Genomic DNA, 19,691 nt, shown 5'->3' with positions numbered 1-19,691 from the left:
GCTTTATTCTTAGATATAATGGGCTGTAGTGATGAAGCCTGGTGTTCCTGAATGTGTGGATCACCAGATCTATGCCGGATAGGATAGGGCCACTTGCAGATGGAAGTGGGCGTTGTGACAGACATGACAACATTCTGGACAAACCTTACTGAATGAAGTTAAATCTTGTTGAATTAAGTTTAATTAGTTGAGTTCATAGAATTAAAAATCCAAAGTTTTATGTATGATGGTGGGATTGCATGGAACCAGGGCCGCCCAGAGGGTGGGGCAATTTGCCCCAGGTGAGAATATAGTATTCTATAGTATTGCAACTTTTTTTTATGGAAGGGAATTTGCTTTGCCCCAGGCCCCCTGAATCCTCTGGGCGACCCTGCATGGAACTTCTTTAGGAGGGAGACATGATTAATGTAATTTGTGGGAAGTGTTAGGAACTTGAAATAACTGGCTGGGACAATACATGTGAAGTGGATTTCTTTGGAGGCCCTTGGGAGGCCTGGAGAGAGAACCCCATTGTCTCCTGGTTACCTGCTCCTGGAAACTCCTGATCAAGGCCACCTAGGCTGTAAACACTTTCCATGAGTGTTTTTGTTCTGAGCAAAGGCTGTTGTGAACTTGAAACCACAGGAAAACTCTTGTGTGTGGTTTGAAGGACAGCTCATCTGCCAGAGCCCATGTTGGAGTTGGGGTGATCTCTGATGAGCTTATCAGCACATGTGCAGGTTCTTTTATTGTTTTGAATGTTTTCTCTGTAGTGCTTTATAGCTTACAAATAAATGTTTGCTTAGAAAAAACAGTGTGGTAACTTCTAACTCCTGGCCATTACTTTGTTGTTAGTCTCTGAGGAGAAAGCAAAGTGCAGGCCTGGCCTTTTAAGATGGTCTGCCTTGCTGAGGAATCACAGTGTAGGCAGGGAACTGTTCAGCCTGGAAATACCCTGGTTGGAAGGGGAAAAGCTGTGGGTCTCTGCCCAGGAGAGGTGATGCCCAGGGGAGCCAGAAGCCTGAGTGTGGGTGTGCTTGCTGTACTACAGAGGGGGAGGTATGGTCACCCTGAATTGTGACGAACATCTCTTGCCGCTGTGGCTGTCTGGCCAAAAGGGCCCTCAGACTGGGGTCCAGTCTAACCGTTAGAGGCCAGAAATCTTCAGTAGCAGAGGCGGTTATGGAGAAGTCGAGTTCTTCCAGCTGCTTCCCGCTGTATGTCAGCATCACCTCGGTCTTGCCTGGGTTCAGCTTTCGCCAGCTGCTCTTCTCCTTGCTGCTAGTCTTGGCCCCGGACTGTGAAAGGTGGGTGATCGGGGCCTTTTGCCTTTGCAAATGCTGTGTGAACTGTGCGCTGCTGGCACATCAGTCTGCATTGTCTCATGAGCTCTCATGAGCTTCACTGTACGATGTATTCACCGAATGACATGGGGAGAGGCTTGAAACTTTGGGGATTCTGCAGACCAGATCCCCACACAATAGGTTGGAAGCAGGAGCACCGCCAACTTTTCTGCCGCCCTAGGCGGCGGAAGGTCCTGCCGCCTCTGTGGCCGCCCCCCAAATTGTAGCACCCTAGGCGACCGCCTAGGTCGCCTAATGGATTGCGCCGGCCCTGGTTGGAAGAGCCATAGGATCTAGGTATCCTGACTCCCGGTTCCCTATTCCAGACCCCACGGCCCATTATGTGGTTGGTAGTGCTCCACACTGTTGTATTAGAAACTTGGATGTGAACCTTTCAATAGGATTCATGCCTTGGATCAGCAGAGCTAGGAGTGCCATGAAGGCAGCGTGTTTTGATTTTTTTTGAGTGGACTACGGAGGCAAAATCAACCAAGCGGGGCTCTAGGACTCAAAAGTTCAGGTGGCCATGCCTCAGCAAGCTTATGAGTCGGCATTGCCTCACCTGTCTAGCACTCAACCTCTCCTCCCTGCCACATGAGGATTCAACTGCAATTGTGTTTTAAGTCTAGAAAATAACCCACTGCAGAGCCCGACGAATGTCTCTTTCTGCTTTGCTTCCAAAACCATGGAACCTCAGCACAGAGGGGAACTAAGCACAGGGCACGATTTAAAATTATATTAAGGATCAGAATTAGGTTTACAAAAGCTGAGAGAGGGGCTTTCTGGGTCAGGCTTCATTTGCACCAGGGCACCTAAGTGCTACAGGGCCTATGCTACAAAAGGGATCTGCTCCCGCTTCCACCGAAGTCATTGGGGAAAATTCCCGTTTACTCCAGTGGAGCCAGTACTCCAAGATCCTGCATTACACTTGGACACAAGGTGTGAGGAGGAAGGAGGATCCAACTGCCAATGTCCTGTCTTTTGTGGATTTACAGAAGATGGTTTGATATGAGTTTGTGGGAGTCAAATGTATTTGGGGGTATTTCCCCTCCCCCCCAGTCCTTTTGTCTGCAGGCTGAGCACTGTTTGAAGACTGTTCTTGTTAAAGTCTCAGTAATTCTAATGCTACAGATGCATATAACTAAGTTTCCAAGTCATCTTAAGAAGCCCTTGCACATGACAAGAGTGTAGTGCTGTTTTGGGGCAACATTCCCAGAAACTCCAGGGGTTTCTTTAGTATTTGCTGTGCAAATCCCTGAAGAGTCCATGTCTGTTTTCTAACCATGTACGTGTCACTGCCCTTGTTTCCTTTCGCTCCTTTCCTCTCTGTTGGTTACTGTAGAGGGCAGGTGCTCTGGTTGATTCTCTAGAACTGATGCTTTTGACAGGCAAGTCAGATATGGGGATGGCAAAGAGCCACTTGGGGGAAAGCACTCGCATGCTCAAGTCATCTTGCTGGCAGCGCTTTGTGATCTAAAGCGTTTCCAAAAGCTAGCACTGGAAATCAAACACATACATCTGTATGGAGTCTCCACTGCGGGGAACATGTGGCTTCAGCTGAAACCCCGAGACTGTCTAACTTTCATCAACATGGGATACTGTCTTTTTGGCAAGACAGAGAGCTGGAGTCCAAGTTCATCTTGTGTTTCGTTGGGTTCACTGATCCTTACATGAAAACTGGCAATACGCTAGGCTCTTTAATTACCGCTTAGGTCTGGGAGAGTTTTATTGGGAAGTCTCTCCATTTAAATGCAAATTTGACATTTGAAGTCCCGTGAGAAGGGGGTGGTATCTCTTACAGCACTGATCATGGTCTACTTGGTTCAAGCTATTATCATTAACTCTTTCACTGTCAGCATCTCTACCCTGCCAACGGAGATGGGTGGGAAGCAGGCACGGAAGAAGACTGAACCAATCTCCCTGCACTGGAGAGAAGGGAATCAAAAGCTAAGCAGGAGATAGTGAAAAGGGATATGGGAACACGGGGAAAGGGTGCACAAGAAAGGTGGAAGTGAAGAGACTGAGTGAATTTTTTCATTGAATGTCAGTTTAGTGGATGATCATTTTAGCAGGTGGGGTGGGTTAGGATGGGGAAATAGCCCCCTGGGTATGGGGTGGGGAGGAACTGAGAGTTGCTGCAGGGAGGAAAGGCAAGGTGGGCAGGCAGGGATAGGGAGCGAAACAGAGATGAGATGGGGCAGAAAGAAAAACAAAGGGCAGAAAGGGTGATTGTGATGGCCCAGTGCTTGGACAAGTTCAGCTCCTGGATGAAGAACAGCTGGCTGAAGCAGAACCCAAGCAAAATGGGGGTGATGCTGGTGGGTAGAGGAAAGCACTTGGAAGAGATTGTAGCCATGGTGCAGCCCCTGTGGAGGAAGGTACACACCCACAATTGGCCAGTGCAGTTTGCAGTGATTACTCACTATCCTAGCAGCACCCGCGAGGAACGCTTTCTACCTTCTGTGTTTGGCCAGGAGGCTTCGCCCCATCCTGGGAGATAGTGACCTCGCTTAATTACTCACATCTCCGTCACTGCTTGTTTGGATTACAGCAGTGCAGTAATCCTGGGTATGAAACCATCAGTGCTTGGGGAAACTCCAGCTAGAACAGAACCCCGCAACGCGTCTCCTCTGCAACACAGGCGGCTGCAAGCACCTCCAACTTGTCCTTTGCTTGCTATACTGGCTTCTCATAGACTAGTGAGTCATTTTCAAGGTCTCAGTCCTCATCTTCAAGGCATGCAGTGGCCTGGATCCAGCATATCTACAAGAGCCTATAGCTCCGGGATGAAAAGTATGGTCCACAACTCTGCTACTCTGGCTCAACTGAACTTTCTACCTGTGCAGGGGGCAGAGCTTTCATAGGGACCAGTCCCGGACTGTGGAACAAACTCCACAGGGACTAAGGACCATCATAAACCACCACCTTCCACTCCTGGTGCAGGACCACCTCTGACCTGCCTTTGCCAATGGACACATACAGCAACGTGTACAGCTAAAAAAAGAAATGAAATTAGAAAAAAATGACAACCCCCCCACACACACACACACACACCAAAATAAAACACTCCATTGCACGTACAAGTCTTCCCTGGAGAGACTATGAATGACATGTCACAGGTGTCAGTCATGTCTCTTAATGCCCTTCTGGCAGGCGCTTGGACACAGTGGGGATGTGGGCGTCTTAGGATATTGTGGAGGTCCTACAGATGAGTGTATCTGCCCACTGTAAAATGGTGAACGCAACAATAAAGTGCAGAACAAATAACTCTTTGCTACACACAAGCTGTAACGTGTCCTTGATCTTTGTGCAAGTCTCCCATTGACGTCAGTGGGAGATTGTGGTTTGTGCCGCAGCTAATACACAACGTTTAAAAGTGGAATTCAGTTCTTCGCACATAAAGAGTTTGACGCCTCATCTCTCCTGCTCTGAATAGACAGGCACATTGAAGACTGAACCAGAGGGAGAAGGTGGGAGATGTGGGGGCAAAGGCTACAGATACACTATGATGAGTATTGCCTTGTTTCAAAGAGGGTTTTTAGGTATTTTTCTTATTTGAAGGGACATGGTTTTTTTGCTTGTTCAATGCTCCGCTCTGTAGTGCACCCTATGCAGGCTGTTTGACCTACTTGCAATGAGTTGGTGGCCTCGTTCCAGCTTCTAGTGGCCAGTTTTCCACACCTCCGAAAATCACCTTCTCGATTAAACCTCTTGTTCTCAAGCTCAGCAGAGATTGGGCAAAGAACTGAGGGGGTCATACGGACTGAGTTCCTTTTTCTTCTCTCCAGATGGGCCCTCCAGGTCAGGGTTATGGCACACCCGTGGTGTGGGGGGAGCCTGCATATCCACGTCCTGTGCCAGAAGTGGTTCTGCCCATAAATAGAGCATTCAGCCTCCTGGGCTCTGTCAGGCACCTTACGCAACACTAAATCTCCCACATGCAATCCGGTCTGATCGCTTCTTATCCACAACCCTATTATCAATTCTAGTGGAAAGACTTTAGTTAAGGACTAAGATGCACAGAAATTATCACTTGCCCAAGGTCACACAGCAAAGCAGTAGCCAAGCCAAGACTAGAACCCACAAATCCTGCGTTAATCCCTTCTCTAATCACCAGACCATACGAGCTCCCCAACTCCCTTGACGTTCTCTCTAAGCAAACATGCACCTAACCTGATAGACATGCTTGCCTTACATTGTCACGCACTCTGTGTCTACACAGCAATTCAACACCTGCAGCTGGCCTGGGTCAGTTGACTTGGGCTGAGGGGCTGTAAAATGGCTGTGTAGATGTTCGGGATCAGGCTGGGTCCCCCCCCTTGCAGGGTCTATCCCAATTTCACAGCCCAAGCACCGCTAGCCCAAGTCAGAGGAGCCAGGCCAGCCACGGCTGTTTAATTGCTGTGTAGACATACCCTAAAAGGCTGGTTTTTGGAACAACTGGTTGACGCGTTCCAGTTTCTGTGGTCTGTCTCTGAAATGTAGATCAGATGCAATTTCTATCACCACCACCTTCCCCTCTGCTAGGAACTCAGGACTTGAATAGAGCACCATTGTGGATAGCTTAACTCTTCTTTTCCTCCCTGTCTTTTGCTTCTGATATTACCTATATATTGTTGGATTGGTGAAATGGCTGGTCTGTGAATGCCAGGTACTGGTTTGAAGCTGTTGTTCCAGCTGGAATATTTGTGTCACACTCTCTCTCTTTTGGTTGTTTATATGGAATTCCCAAACCCCAGTGTATTTTCCCCCATAGCACAGTATCAGCATTTAACTCCTGGTTTCCCAAGAGGGATTGATACACAAATGTTGGTGTTTTGGGGGGTGTCAAATGACTTGTTTGTTTCATCTCCCATCTCTGGTCTGCTTGGCGGGAAGGGACAGGCCCTCTCTCTAATCCTTGTTTAATCGAGCAGAGTTGCTGTGCTATTGGATCACTCCCTAATCTTTGTTTTCATACTTATCTTCCAGGTATTTATATAACCGAATGGGATATTGGAGTGACTGGTCCATTCCAATACTTGTAACAGCTGCTGCTGGCTTTCTGTATATCACAGCGTTATTGGTATGTAAGATAAAATCCCTCTATGAAAGCTTGTGTAGAAAACCGGAGCGTGAATGTCTGTGCAAAGGGGTTTATGGAATCTTACTGTCGGGAGTGGCTTAGTTCTGTGTGGTGTGTTTTGCAACGTGCTCTCACCCTTAAACAGCCCAGAGTAAATGCAAAAATTTCAGCTTGGGATGACAGCTGTGAGGTCCCACCCTCAGTGCTGCTGGCTGTGTCACTTGCCGAAATTGCAGCACATGTATTCGCGCTGCAACTGGCCTCCTGAGAAATAGATTTCTCGGGTGTCTCCTATTCATGATGGTTTCAGTCCTGTCTGCTCTTACAGCACCAGGCTTTGGTCCCTCGGTCATGTGCAAAATGTGCTTCACTGCAGCCTGGGCTGCCATGGCCTGTATCTTGAAGCTGATGCTTGAGCGGGCAGCAAATTCTTGCCTGACGCAGTGTAGGTAGTTCCTTGTGCCAGCTCCATGGCCCTGGGCAGTAACACAATAGTAGTTTCCCTCTTAAGGGGGATAAAAGTCCATCTATTAGATTATTTCTATGGAGAGGACTCTTCTGTACAGTTGCCACTGTCTTAAATCTTCCTGCCACCCCCATCCTATAACTGCTTTTCTTCTGTGCCGTTAAGCAATCTCTTATTGAAGGTGCATTTTCTCCACATGCGGAATGAACATGTATAGCTCGTCCGTTCTCATCTCTGACTGGCTTCTCTTTTGATTGTCTTTTCAGATTTTAGCACTATGTCACATAGCTGTGGGACAGCAAATGAACCTACACTGGCTCCACAAGGTAAATTGCCCTTTCTCGGTTAGGAAACCATCACAGATCTGCGTAAACCAAAGGAGACTGAAGGAATGTTCAGAGGCCCCAAAATGTATTGCTCATGCAGGGGTGTCAGAACTACTCGGCTGGCTCGAACACGTGGCTCTAAATCTTGGGAGGAGGAGGGGAGATGTATCCCAGCCTGTTACATAGGAAGTAGAACCAAAACCTTGCCCTCTCTTATCTATTAAAGATCCCATTGCCCCAGTCTGGATAATTTAGATTTTGCCTGCCGCAAATTACCCAGGCAGTGTCTTCATTTCCTGCCACAAACTGTATGTGCTCTGGGAAACAGTCGCCCCATTTCACCCACTGGTGGCAGTTTTTCAGTGGGGCGGAGAGATTCCTGTGTATTTTGCTAGATGCTTTGACATCCTTGCTGCTAAAAGGTGCTCTAGAACTGTTAGCTTTTTACCTGGGCTCCTGTGGCTGATGGCAAATGCAGAGTCATGTGAAATTTATGCTGAACCTTCAGGATTTTTGAATTTCTGGTTGGAGAGCTGAGTTCAAAGAGGTTTAATGGTGGCAGGTTGAAGTCTCTTCTGCAGCAGGTATTATCTGAGCACTGCAAGAAAACATAAGTTAGGATGGCAAATGGCAGAAGTACGCACCAGACGGTTACTCCCTTTTACTTCTGAAGCACACTAATATTTAGGTCTAGCTTCTTAGTCAAAAAAGTCTGCAGGAGGCAAGACCGTTCCTGAAGTTTGCTTTGCAGAGTTCCCACTTGATTATTCCGTTAGGGAGGGCTGGAGTTTCCTCCACCTGCGGAATAAACAAGAGGTTCAGCCCTGACAGCCGGGAGCTCTGAGATCTGCACGGCCCATGGATGTCCACACAAGCCCCCATGCCTCCGTACTACCCTTCTGGACTCCCACAGACCCTTGTCTCCACTTTCCCTGGCAGTATCTATCCCAGAGCATTGCCTGAAGGAGACAAGGGGGCCATCATGTTATGTGAGGGTCACAAATATAACCCCCCTTTGGCAAATAAATGGAGGAACTGCACAGAGAATAAGTGACTTACCCATAGTCCTACAGTAAGTCAGTGAAGCAGCTGGCAGTATGGCTACTCAGCACTTCCTGTTTTCAAAGCACTGCACAAGGAATCCTGCCAGCTAGCTCCCTGCTCTAACCACTAGATGTCTTCACTAAGACAAAGCTTCCATGGGGGGCGGGGCTGGGACCTGATTTCTGAGCCGTTGATCTACCTTTTGCTTTCAGGGGACTAATTTTGCTAGTGGGAACTGTTGCCCGATCTTTAGATTGTGTATTAACTATATTGATTACTTAAAAATCCCCAGTTATCACTTTGAGGGATGACAGGTTCTTGTCCCAAGATCAGGCCCCGTATTATTTAAATTATTATATAGTTGGGAACCCCGATGTGCACAGGTGCAACACTCGCACTATAGGAACCCTTTTATATTTACAAGTTTAGTTTATTCATACATTTAGCACCGTCACAAAGACCCCAACTCAGGAAGGTAAGTAGAGATACTACAGTATGTAGCTCTGCACACCCATCTACTCACACCATCCCTTGTAGAACAACCTGAAATGTTAGTCATTGTCTTCCTCATCACCATCCTCTTCCCCATCATCACCAGTGGCCATCACTCTGGCACCTCCCAAGGGCTACATCTTTCTCTCCTACCGCCCCCAGGCTGAGATGCCACTTTTATAATATGTGATGTTGACACTGTTATGTTGGATGCATATTCAGTAGGAGATTTCACCCCCTTTCCTTATTTGTATTTCCTCACCTTACTAATGTGGGAGTGTCTTTTTTCTATAGATTAGTATATCAATGATCTCAACTTATTATCGTATACGTCAATTTGTTACCATGGCCCTTTTGTGGTTAGGTATCACATTTGTTATTTCTTTCCTAACTGGTTATTTTGGTTCTTTCCAAGTTGTGGTGTACCTGTTACGTTTAAAAGGGTATGAACTTAGGAAGCCCTCTGTGCCAACCCACTTCAACGTATCTTCTATGTTAAGGTTGCAGCCATATATGGACCTTTATGCTTTAGCTCATCACCAGCTATCTAGGTGAAAGGTCCCAAACATATGTGTGCTAATTTTGACTTAGCTCAACATACAGGATGTGGCCTGTGGGTCCCTTGAGTTACAGCCAAAATATACTCTACTATAGACCTATAAGCCTACATAAAACAAATAATCGAACCCATAAGAAAATAAGAAACTTATAAGGAAAGATATGTAAGCAAGCAGGCTAGCCTTAGATATGTGTTGTGTACCTGTTATGTATGTCAGTTCATTGCCAGGACACTTTTGTGGTTGACTCATGTACCTGTGGTCAGAACTTCCCCTTAAACTCTATTTTCAGCTCCCAAATACTTGGGGTTTTCTGTTGGGCCATGGATCGGTGCAAAGTTTATCTGTTCAAAGATTATAGGCCTCAAGACTTATGCTAACTTGCTGAAGCTAATGTCTTACAGGATACAGGTCTGTACGTTTCCTGCATTACTGCTGAATATGATGCAAAGCAGAATAAATGCAAAGCAGTGACTATGATAAAGGCAAGCTAGCCACTGGGCTACTGAATAGCTCCCATTGTGAAGCGGATTTTAATTTTTAGTAACCAATTTGCTGCAAAGCGCTTCTGTGTCCCTTGTTTGATTTGCAAAAACACACAGGATACAGGCTTCCATTTGCAGGTTATTTCTTCATAGAGCGCACCAGCTTTATGCTTGGCATGGTGCAGACCTGGAGAAAAGACGCACACCTTGTTCCAAACAGCTTGCCCTGTAATCCAGGCACACGCAATACCATTCTGTGCTGTGCCCAACGTACTGGGGGATGGTTCGGGCACAAAACAAGGAGGGTGTTGAAAGGTTTCATGAAAGATTTGTGGTTTGAAGAGGGATGTGATGAGGTCTGAAGCAGGTCCCTGGAGGCACAAAGAGGGGAGTATTCCAATCATTAATGGTAGTGTGGAAAGAAGTTCTTAAGCAGATAGTGAGAGAAGGATACCAGGCGGGGTGCTTGGGAACATCCGAGGATGTGTCTACAGTGCGATTGAAAACCCGCAGCTGGCCTGTGCCAACTGGCTCGGGCTCGCAGAGCTTGGGCTGAGGGGCTGTTTAATTGTAGTGTAGACATTTGGGTTCAGGCTGCAGTCTGAGCTTGGGGGCCTTCCTGCCTCGCAGGGTCCTACGGCCTGGGCTCGAGCTGGAAAGTCTATGCCACAATTAAACATCCCCTTAGCCTGAGTCAGCTGGCACAGGCCAGCCACGGGTTTTTAATTGCAGTGTAGATATACCCATAAAGACCAGGAAGGGGGAGGGGCGTACTGTAGGCAGGGGTGGAGGTACGTGGTGTGAACTTGAAAGCGAGAGGAAGCTGGTGAAAGAATTCGTGGATTGGCCCAAAACCGAGCAAAATTTGGCAACTTTGGCTGTGTATTGATTTGACTCTTCAGGTTCAGGTGAAATTTGGGGACCTTCAATTTCTGTAAATTGGAACAGAAAAAGGTGTCCATACACCAAAATCCACAGAGCTCTGACTCGGCAGTGTATGGAAACACAAGTCTGCAGGAGAATGAGCGCTAGATGGAACACTACTAAGTGTAATATATACACACACATGCAATACACAAACACATCATAATTGATTATGGGACAGATTCCACATGCTCTCAATACGCAACTCCTGTTGAAGTCAGTGGGAGTTCTGTGCCTGAGGGGAGTTTGCAGGATTGGACCCTTAACCAGCATACGTGCAGGGGATTTGAATTCTGCCACTTTCCTGTCTCTTTCCTCTTTCCAGAATGTGTTGCTATTGGGAGGTGGTGGGTGGGGAGGTAAGGAAGCGGGGTGGAGAATGTCTGCTGCTGAAAAACAAGTTGTTGATTCTGAGCACAACATATGTTTCGTGGCGAGGAGTCTGGTATTTTTCAGACACATTCCAGGTGGCTGGTGGGTTTGGGTGAGTAACACCAAAAGAGAAATATGTTAGAGAGATCAGTTGGTGATTGCTGCCCCCGCCATCCCTGTCCCTCACAAATTCCAAACCAGACTTGTCCGTGTCTTCTCCTTGAGCTTTCCAGATGCTGCGAGGTGGGAGGCTGAGCAAAGGGGTGGGGCTGCTGATGGCCAAAATTCAAATTTGTGTCTTGGTTCTTTTTTGGTAACTTAGGATGGCTGAAATCAAATGCCATGTCAGGGAAATATCCATGCACTGTCAGGATGGAGTGGCCTGTATTTGCAGGGCAAGGTGTTCAAATGAGGGTCTCTTCCATGATCCTATAAAGAGTTAAGGATCATGGGCCAAGTTCAGAGGCCATATGTAAGACAGTGTCAACTAGATTCCTTTAGACCAAAGACTCCACCTTCACATGCACCTTCTTCCCACTCCTCTGTATTACTCCAGCTTGGTTTCCTTTGCATATCTGGGGTCTGAGAGGGAGGAAGGTTCAAGGGAGTCTGGCCCTACCTGTACACATCACCCCTGAATTTGTCCCCAAGTTGGTAGTGGATCCAATTAGAACTCTCAAGCATTCTGTTAATTGCCGTCCACTTGGCTGATGTACATGGGCAGGACACCTTTGCTGTGTCACCCAAAGCTCTTTTGCCCAAGCAGATGAGTTGCAGGTAAGCAGAGTGGCGATCGACGTGCCTTCACTGTTCTGTCGACAGGGTAAGGGCCTCGGGGTGGGGTGAGGGATACTTCTGTTCACAGGCTGCCTGGATCAAATGCACACCCCTCTGTCCCTGCTGTTATGTCCTGGCCAGAGCCCCTGAATGGGTTGCAACAGTAACCAGCAGATACAGGTGCTAAAAGGAATGAATCATGAACACTGTTGAGGGACATGCAGACAGAATACAAGCAGCCTCCTATATGCTGCTGAGAGTTTCCTCCTAGAGGATCTGCTAGAGCAGAGAGCTCAACAGGAAGGTCGCTAGTCACGTCTGTGTTTGTAAAATTCCACCTGCTCCAGAAACCCGTGAAGGCTAACCCAATCCGAATAGCCATCAATGCAGCTGTGGAATTTCCCCCCTTTCTTACTGTTCATGTTGCAAAAACAACTGATCTTCATGTTTCACTTCTGTGACCTGCATAGGTTCAGTAAATCCCATATGATCAGGAAATCACTGGAAATAATGCGTGAGGCCACCTCATTTGGTGGTGAACGGAGAGATTTTTGACTAGGCCAGCCAATCCAAGCGTTCCCGTCCCTCCCGACTGAAGAAGGCCTCCCAAAGTTTAGAAGTGGGTCCCTACAGTTCTTACCTATCAGACCTTCCCCTCCAGTGCAGTTCAGACCAAGTTTAGCCTTAATCCATCCCTGACCCCCTTAGTGTAAACGTCACATCTTTTCTTATGGGCAGCTGCTGAGAGAAACTTCACCCTGACTATTAAGGTAGGAACGAGAGGAAACCATGTCATTGCACTGTGAATGTTTATTGCTGTGAATGTTTATTGAGCATTATGCTCATGTGTGCACATGCACCCATTCCTGTCACCAAGGACCTAGAGACTGGTGTAAATTCATTGGTGTCTGACAAATTACCTCAGCTGAGAATCTGCCCCTTGCAGACTAAAAACAAGCCATATGGTGATTATTCAAGAGAAGGAGAGACAAGGTGGGTGAGGTAATATCTTTTATTGGTCCAGCTTTTGTTGGTGAGAGAGACAAGCTTCTTCAGGTCCGCTCTGCGTGAGCTCGAAAGCTGGTCTCTCTCACCAACAGAAGCTGGTCCAATAAAAAAATATTACCTCACCCACCTCGTCTCTGTAATATCCTGGGACCCTCATGGCTACAACAACAGTGCATACAGGAGAAGGAGGGTACAGGGGTTGTGCATGAGGAGGAACTGCTCGAAGGGGTGGATTAGAAAGTAGGGAGGGTGCATGGCAGATGAGGACATGGGAACTATTCCAGGCCCGGGAGAATTTCTTTCCCAGGTGAGAAGTATTTCTCTGAAATAACGAGAACAGGTTTTTTGAAGGGTTTTTTTTAAACAAAACAAACCCAACAATGAAAAAACTTAACTCTTTTCATGGCAATGGACAATGTGTCTGGAGTTCAAGCAAATCCAGATAATTGTAGGAGTTTTGTACTGTATGTTTTGTCTAACCTATACTGTCTTTCTCTCTCAAAGACTTTTTGGTCTTTCTTTCTGTTCTTTTCTTTTTTTCCCTCTGAAATTTTCTGTAAAGAATCCAGATCCAGACAGTACATGAGATCAAGGCACAGAACAGCAGCATCCTCTGAATCTAGCCAGACGTACAGTGCAGACTGAGATACCAGACAGAAGAGAACAATGTTCTGACGCATTTGCTACAATGTTCTTTGTGATAGAAATGATGGATAAGACAGATGTGGCAAGCTAAAGCTGAAGTTCTTTCTGTGCCATCATGAGGCTATTTTAACCTTTTGCCTTCAGTGAATCCAGTGATATATTTATATTTATATATATATATATATATTTATTTATATTTATATTTATATTTATATAATTTTTTGGCGCTGTGCATAGACTCATTCATTCTGAATACTTCCAAGTGCCTGCAAAAGATGCACTGAAATAAAGGGGGGAGCAATGCATTGGATCCTATCTTTTTGGTGTTAGGGCTTCGTAAAAAATCAAATAACACCACCAGCTAAAACTTGCTAGGTTCCTCTATGTCGCTCTCTCAGCACACCTCAATGCAGGTGAGCAAGGGTGTTGTCATTTCAGATGGTGAGTCTCTCCCAGGGAAAGCCATGTTGAACTGTGCCCAGCTTTGAGAGGTGGCTGTTTCTTGGCGTGTCCTTGTACACCGTGGTGGTGTGTCAGCATGACACAAGGCCAAACTGCTGTTTTGGAATCCTTTCACTTACTGCAAGCTAAATTTGGAGAACTGCTCTAATAAAAATGGGAAGATCTTTGAAAATGCAGTGTAGATGACAACCCTTCACCCTTTTTTATAGAGTCCCCGATATCACTGATGTGGGAGCAAATGCCCCGGCTAGGGCGTTCCATGCTTACTGCTGAGAATCTAGTCTCACCTACTGATGCGAGTGAAATGTTCTTGTTTCATCAAATTCTTCTCAGATGATTCATATTTTGAAGCCTGCTCCAAGAAGGGAAAAGAAAAAGGCAATGGTCAATTTCATGGAATGTTTGAGTCTGGTAATCTGTCTGAATTCATAAAATAGTGGATGATTTAAGGCTGGGTTTAACCAGTGATCAGTGTGCTTGCTGCCAAGTTAATTTTTGTCCTGGGTGAAAAAAGATTACATTGACTTCTCTATAATCAGGCCTGCCTCGCTACCCTGTGGGTTGGGACTGAATTGTGATATGGTTCTGTAGAAGAAAGTGGTGCAGTGTGTAATGCTGATTACGAAATATGGTTATAATGCAAGTGTGAGTGAATGGGAAGATTCGAGGCTGATAATACTCTCTATACATAAAAAGTGACAGAGGGTCCTGTGACACCTTATAGACTAACAGACGTATTGGAGTATAAGCTTTCGTGGGTGAATACCCACTTCATATTCACCCACAAAAGCTTATGCTCCAATACATCTGTTAGTCTATAAGGTGTCACAGGACCCTCTGTCACTTTTTACAGATCCAGACTAACATGGCTACCTCTCTGATTCTATACATAAAGCTGTTTTTCTTTTTGTATATACTTCCCCTTACAGGAAGCATTCATGTTTGTCCAGATCGTCCCTTCTCCTATCTTAAAACAGTCACACTGCAAAATGTAATGTGTTTTGGTTCAAAAGTAAGCTTGTGGTTTTGAATGAAAATAGAATCTTTCCATTTCTGAAATATCTTTTTGTGACATCTCCATGACTGGAGGCTTGCAACCCTGGTAGCCCTTTCTCTACAGTCCTCTGCTAATCTTTGTGGATGAATAGTCCTTTTGATCCACGCAGGATACCATGTTCTCCATCCAAGATCTTATTTCTGCCTTGTATTCTTCTGCCATCAACCTTCCCTTCCAGTGCCTGAAAACATGCATTGCCCACTGAATCCCTTAAAATGGGTCTTGCAAATTGAATCTGTCTCTTCATAGGGTCTCTAACCAGAGTTTGTTGAGTTCAGATCATCTCTAGTACCAAAACATCATTTCAGCAAAGATCAATCGTCTTACCAAAATATGTGAGCTTGCACCTTTTGATGCAGAAAACATCATTTAGTGGAAACTCGTTGAAATGCAAAATTCAGGAGCTTCAAAATGGTCGAGAGGGCTTTTTTCGCAATATTGTTCAAACTAATATTTTCTATTTCAGTACAAACTTAGTTGCTAGGTAACTGTAACTTCCCTCCCTGTTGGATTGTTACAACCCATAGTCAATAGGGTATCACTTGTATTTCAAGTGGGCTCTGTGTCCTGACGCTGACGCTCTATTGCTAAAGAGAGGGGTGAATAGAGTGTCAAGGTTTAAAAAGGAAAATCATATACTGGAAATGGCATTTGCTCTGAGATTGAAGACACCATTCCTGTTTGGAGAACAGCGGGCAAGTGTGAGTTTAGGATATAGAAAGGCAGCGTGGCCTATAAGAGCAAGGGGTAGGATTCAGAGATCATGGTGTCCACTACTGAAATCAGTGGGGTATCATGGGGTATAGCTGATTGACAGCAGAATTGGACCATTGGGGCCTGTTTAGACTTTGCCATTGATTGCCCTTTGGCAAGTCACTTAACCTTTTTGTGCCACAGTTTGCCCATGTGTAAAATGAGGGTAATACCAAATCCATCTCACAACGGGTGTTGCCAGACTTACTTCCCCTTTGTAAAGCACTTAGAGAACCTCAGATGAAAGGTAGTAGGCCAAGTGGACTACACTGCAACAGTGTTCATATTAGGGATTTGATTTGTAAATACTTTCTTCTTTTGTTTCAGATCGGCCTGATGGCGACCTTGGTAGTTACTGTAGTAACTATGTCTTCTATAGCACAGCTTTGGGACGATGAATGGGAGATGATCGTTATTTCAATGCAGGTAAGTTGCATGGTGCGTTTGATGATGTAAAGCCTTGTTGCAAAGAACGGTGCTTGTTCTGTAGTTTTCAATATATAGAGTGAAATCCTTGCTCCAGTCAGGTCAATGACACAATTCCCATTGACTTCGGAAGGGCCAGGATTTTACTCATAGTCTCTATCTTTGGCGTTATTAATTCTTAAAAATCAGTCTGAAGCAGAGTTATAGAGCTGGATATATGAAATATTGATCTTGGGTGTCGCACAAAGCCCTCTGAAGTCAATGGCATATTGGGCTGCATTAGCAGGAGCATTGCCAGCAGATCGAGGGAAGTGATTATTCCCCTCTATTCGGCACTGGTGAGGCCACGTCTGGAGTATTGCATCCAGTTTTGACCCCTTTCCCCTCCCTCCCCCCCACGCTACAGAAAGGACGTGGACAAACTGGAGAGAGTCCAGCAGAAGGCAATGAAAATGATTAGAGGACTGGGGTACGTGACTTATGAGGAGAGGCTGAGGAAACTGGGCTTATTTAATTTGCAGAAGAGAAGTGTGAGGGGTATTTGATAGCAGCCTTCAACTACCTGAAGGGAGGGTCCAAAGAGGATGGAGCTCGGCTGTTCTCAGTGGTGGCAGATGATAGAACAAGAAGCAATGGTCTCAAGTTGCAGTGCGGGCGGTCTAGATTGGATATTAGGAAAAACTATTTCACTAGGATGCTGGTGAAGCACCGGAATGGGTTACCTAGGAAGGTATCTAGGTGGAGTTGGAATCTCCATCCTTAGAGGTTTTTAAGGCCTGGCTTGACGAAGCCCTGACTGGGATGATTTAGTTGGAATTGGTCCTGCTTTGAGCAGGGGGTTGGACTAGATGACCTCCTGAGGTCCCTTCCAACCCTAATCTTCTGAGTCTATGATTCATTGAGACTCCAGCAAACTCAATTAAATAGTTACGTTATTTCAGTTTGTGTAGCTAGCTCCCAAATTTTGAATCCTAGGAATATAGACCTGGAGCTTTAACATTCCTCCTGGCCTTAAAGGGGAATTCCATTGACTTTCTTTGGTAACACTGTGCTCCTGTTTAAAAATCAATTAAAAGAAGACCCTTGATTTCTTCAGAGCAAGTGGAATTTTCATGCTGTAAGGCAGGAAAATAATGGGGAGGGGGGGAAATTATTGCCAAATATTTTAGTGAATCCTGAATTGCTTTTTGACCAGCCACTTTTTCACCTCTTTGTTCACTTCCCCAAAAATGTGTTAACCCCAACCCAAACTGCTCAACTATTCTTTGTAGGAATACCCAGATGCATGTGCAAAGAAAGGGATGCATACATGAATAAGGCTATTCCCTATTTGTGCCAGAAGTGACTTCCCCTGGTTTCTGAAGATTTAGTCATGCAGTTAGGGAGTGGAAGCAGTACAATGTGACTAAGGTAGCCAGTCACACACAATGAAGAGTGAAGTGTCAAAGCATATGCTAGATAGTACTTAGTCCTGCCATGAGTGCATGGGACAGGACTAGATGACCTCTCGAGGTCCCTTACAGTCCTACAATTCTATGATTCTATAGATGGTGAATGGCCATCTGGCTACGCTATGTGTAAAGTTGTTTGCTGGACAATCCAAATAGCCAGAGTTTTGTATTTATAATTAGTTTTAATATTAGATAGCAGCAATGGTAAGGCAGAGGGGGAAAGGTGATGGGAGTATGAAGACGAGGCTGCAAAATGTATATTTCCTCCTGCACACTTGTGTGTTTAATCTGCTGTTTTAAGTAGGGCTCTGTTTCCTATCGATAGCAGCAGCAGGGGAACCTCGCATTGGCCTTTCATTTGTGTTCAGAGTGCCAGAACTGCACCGCTTTGCATTTTTTGATGTCCAAACCACACTGGCAGGTGAAGGGTGGTGATGTCTGAAACTAGGTACAGACAAAAGCTGATGGAGGTGTAGGGACCCCTGGAGCATGGGGTTGCGTCCCTGACCATCTTGGCTAATAGTGATTGTTGGACCTGTCCTCCATGAACGTAGAGCCACTTTGTTGCAGCAGCTAAAGAGCACATGGGATCTGTCTCAGAATGGGGTAGGCAGATACCGTGTGGAGACTTCACTGTTCAGCCGAGAGAGCTTGTCTTGCGAGATTACTCTGTGTGTGTGTGTGTGTGTGTGCGTGTGTGTAATAACTGTTTGAAAAGTTAAGTGACACTGCCTATAAAATACCTTTCATTCAGTCCTTTGTTTGTTTGTGTTCCCCTAGGCCACAGCTCCCTTTCTGCACATAGGAGCCCTGGCTGCAGTCACGGCCCTGTCTTGGTTGATAGCTGGGCAATTTGCAAGAACAGAAAAAGCCAGTGAGTACCAACCTGACTTCACCTTGTTTGCCCACATACCGCTGTCTGCGTGTGTGCTGAGATACGTTCCGAGTGATGTGTTTTTAAAGAACAAGATTGGCTGTCGGCTGACATGTTCCTATGGTCAAGAACAGCCGATTGATCTAGGATTTGTGTCCTTGAAGCTACTTTCTCAGATCTGCAGACCCTCTACCATTCAGAAGAACTGGGGGAGGTTATGGTTACTGGACAAACTTGGCTGGAAGTAGGAGTGGGCTGGCCCAGTCAGGCAGTAGTAAGCCACTCACTGTTTCTCTGCCGGTAGATGCACGCTATAATGGAAGGATGTGAAAAAGCATTTTCTAAAGCCTTTTTTTTTTTTTTTTAAGACTTTGCCAGCAGCAAGAAAGAAGTTAATTACAAATCACTCTGCTGGAGCGTGGTGTTCTTACATATACAGTATCACCACAAAACCCTCAACCCAAACAGCTCACTGGCTCCCCATTCATTTCAGTTCATAAATACCATCCTTGTTTTTAAAAGCCTTCATGTGCTTATTGCTTGTACACCTCTACCCCGATATAACGCTGTCCTCGGGAGCCAAAAAATCTTATAGGTGAAACCGCGTTATATCGAACTTGCTTTGATCAGCCGGAGTGCGCAGCCCCGCCCCCACGGAGCACTGCTTTACCGCGTTCTATCCGAATTCATGTTATATCGGGTCGTGTTATATCGAGGTAGAGGTGTATTACAGTAGTGTCTACAGGCCCCAGCTGAGATCTGGCCCCATTACTTTGTCAGTGGTTCTCAACCCACAGGCCACTTGTGGCCCAATCAGCACGCTGCTACATCCTATGTGACATTCTCAGGGCCATACAGGTAGTCTATATATTTTGTGGATAAGGCCCATGTAACACACAGAGAGCTGCATATGTGACCCACAGTGGTTAATAAGTTGAGAACCACTGCTCTATATACTGCACAAATGCATAGTGAGACACTGTGCAGGCTTCAAAGAACATAATCTAAGGAGACACAGGGTAGAAAGAGCAGAAAGGTGAGTGGTAGAGATGGGAATCGAACCTGTAACTGGTTAAGAGATCGCAAACAAAGGATAGGAATAAATGATCCATTTTCGCAATGAAAAGCAGGGTCTCCCAAGGATCTGTACTTGGGCCAGTGCTGGTCAACATATTTATAAAGGAT

At 45.8% G+C, this 19,691-nt stretch overlaps 1 protein-coding gene across 2 annotated transcripts in view; it reads left to right on the top strand.

Moving 5' to 3' along the window:
• GDPD5 (glycerophosphodiester phosphodiesterase domain containing 5) overlaps window positions 1–19,691 on the top strand; it is a 325,483-nt gene that overhangs the window by 237,676 nt on the left and 68,116 nt on the right. Inside the window, exons 6-9 of one of the 2 annotated variants that reach the window (XM_065581769.1) lie at window positions 6,294–6,387; window positions 7,120–7,179; window positions 16,083–16,181; window positions 18,413–18,506. In XM_065581769.1, the coding sequence (XP_065437841.1) occupies window positions 6,294–6,387; window positions 7,120–7,179; window positions 16,083–16,181; window positions 18,413–18,506 (347 nt within the window). The remainder of the gene's footprint in view (window positions 1–6,293; window positions 6,388–7,119; window positions 7,180–16,082; window positions 16,182–18,412; window positions 18,507–19,691) is intronic. The other variant, XM_042850476.2, reaches the window with a different exon arrangement.

This window comes from Chrysemys picta, chromosome 1, assembly GCF_011386835.1.
Source record: "Chrysemys picta bellii isolate R12L10 chromosome 1, ASM1138683v2, whole genome shotgun sequence".
NCBI lineage: Eukaryota > Metazoa > Chordata > Testudines > Emydidae > Chrysemys > Chrysemys picta.
This window is presented reverse-complemented; position numbering and strand designations above follow the sequence as displayed.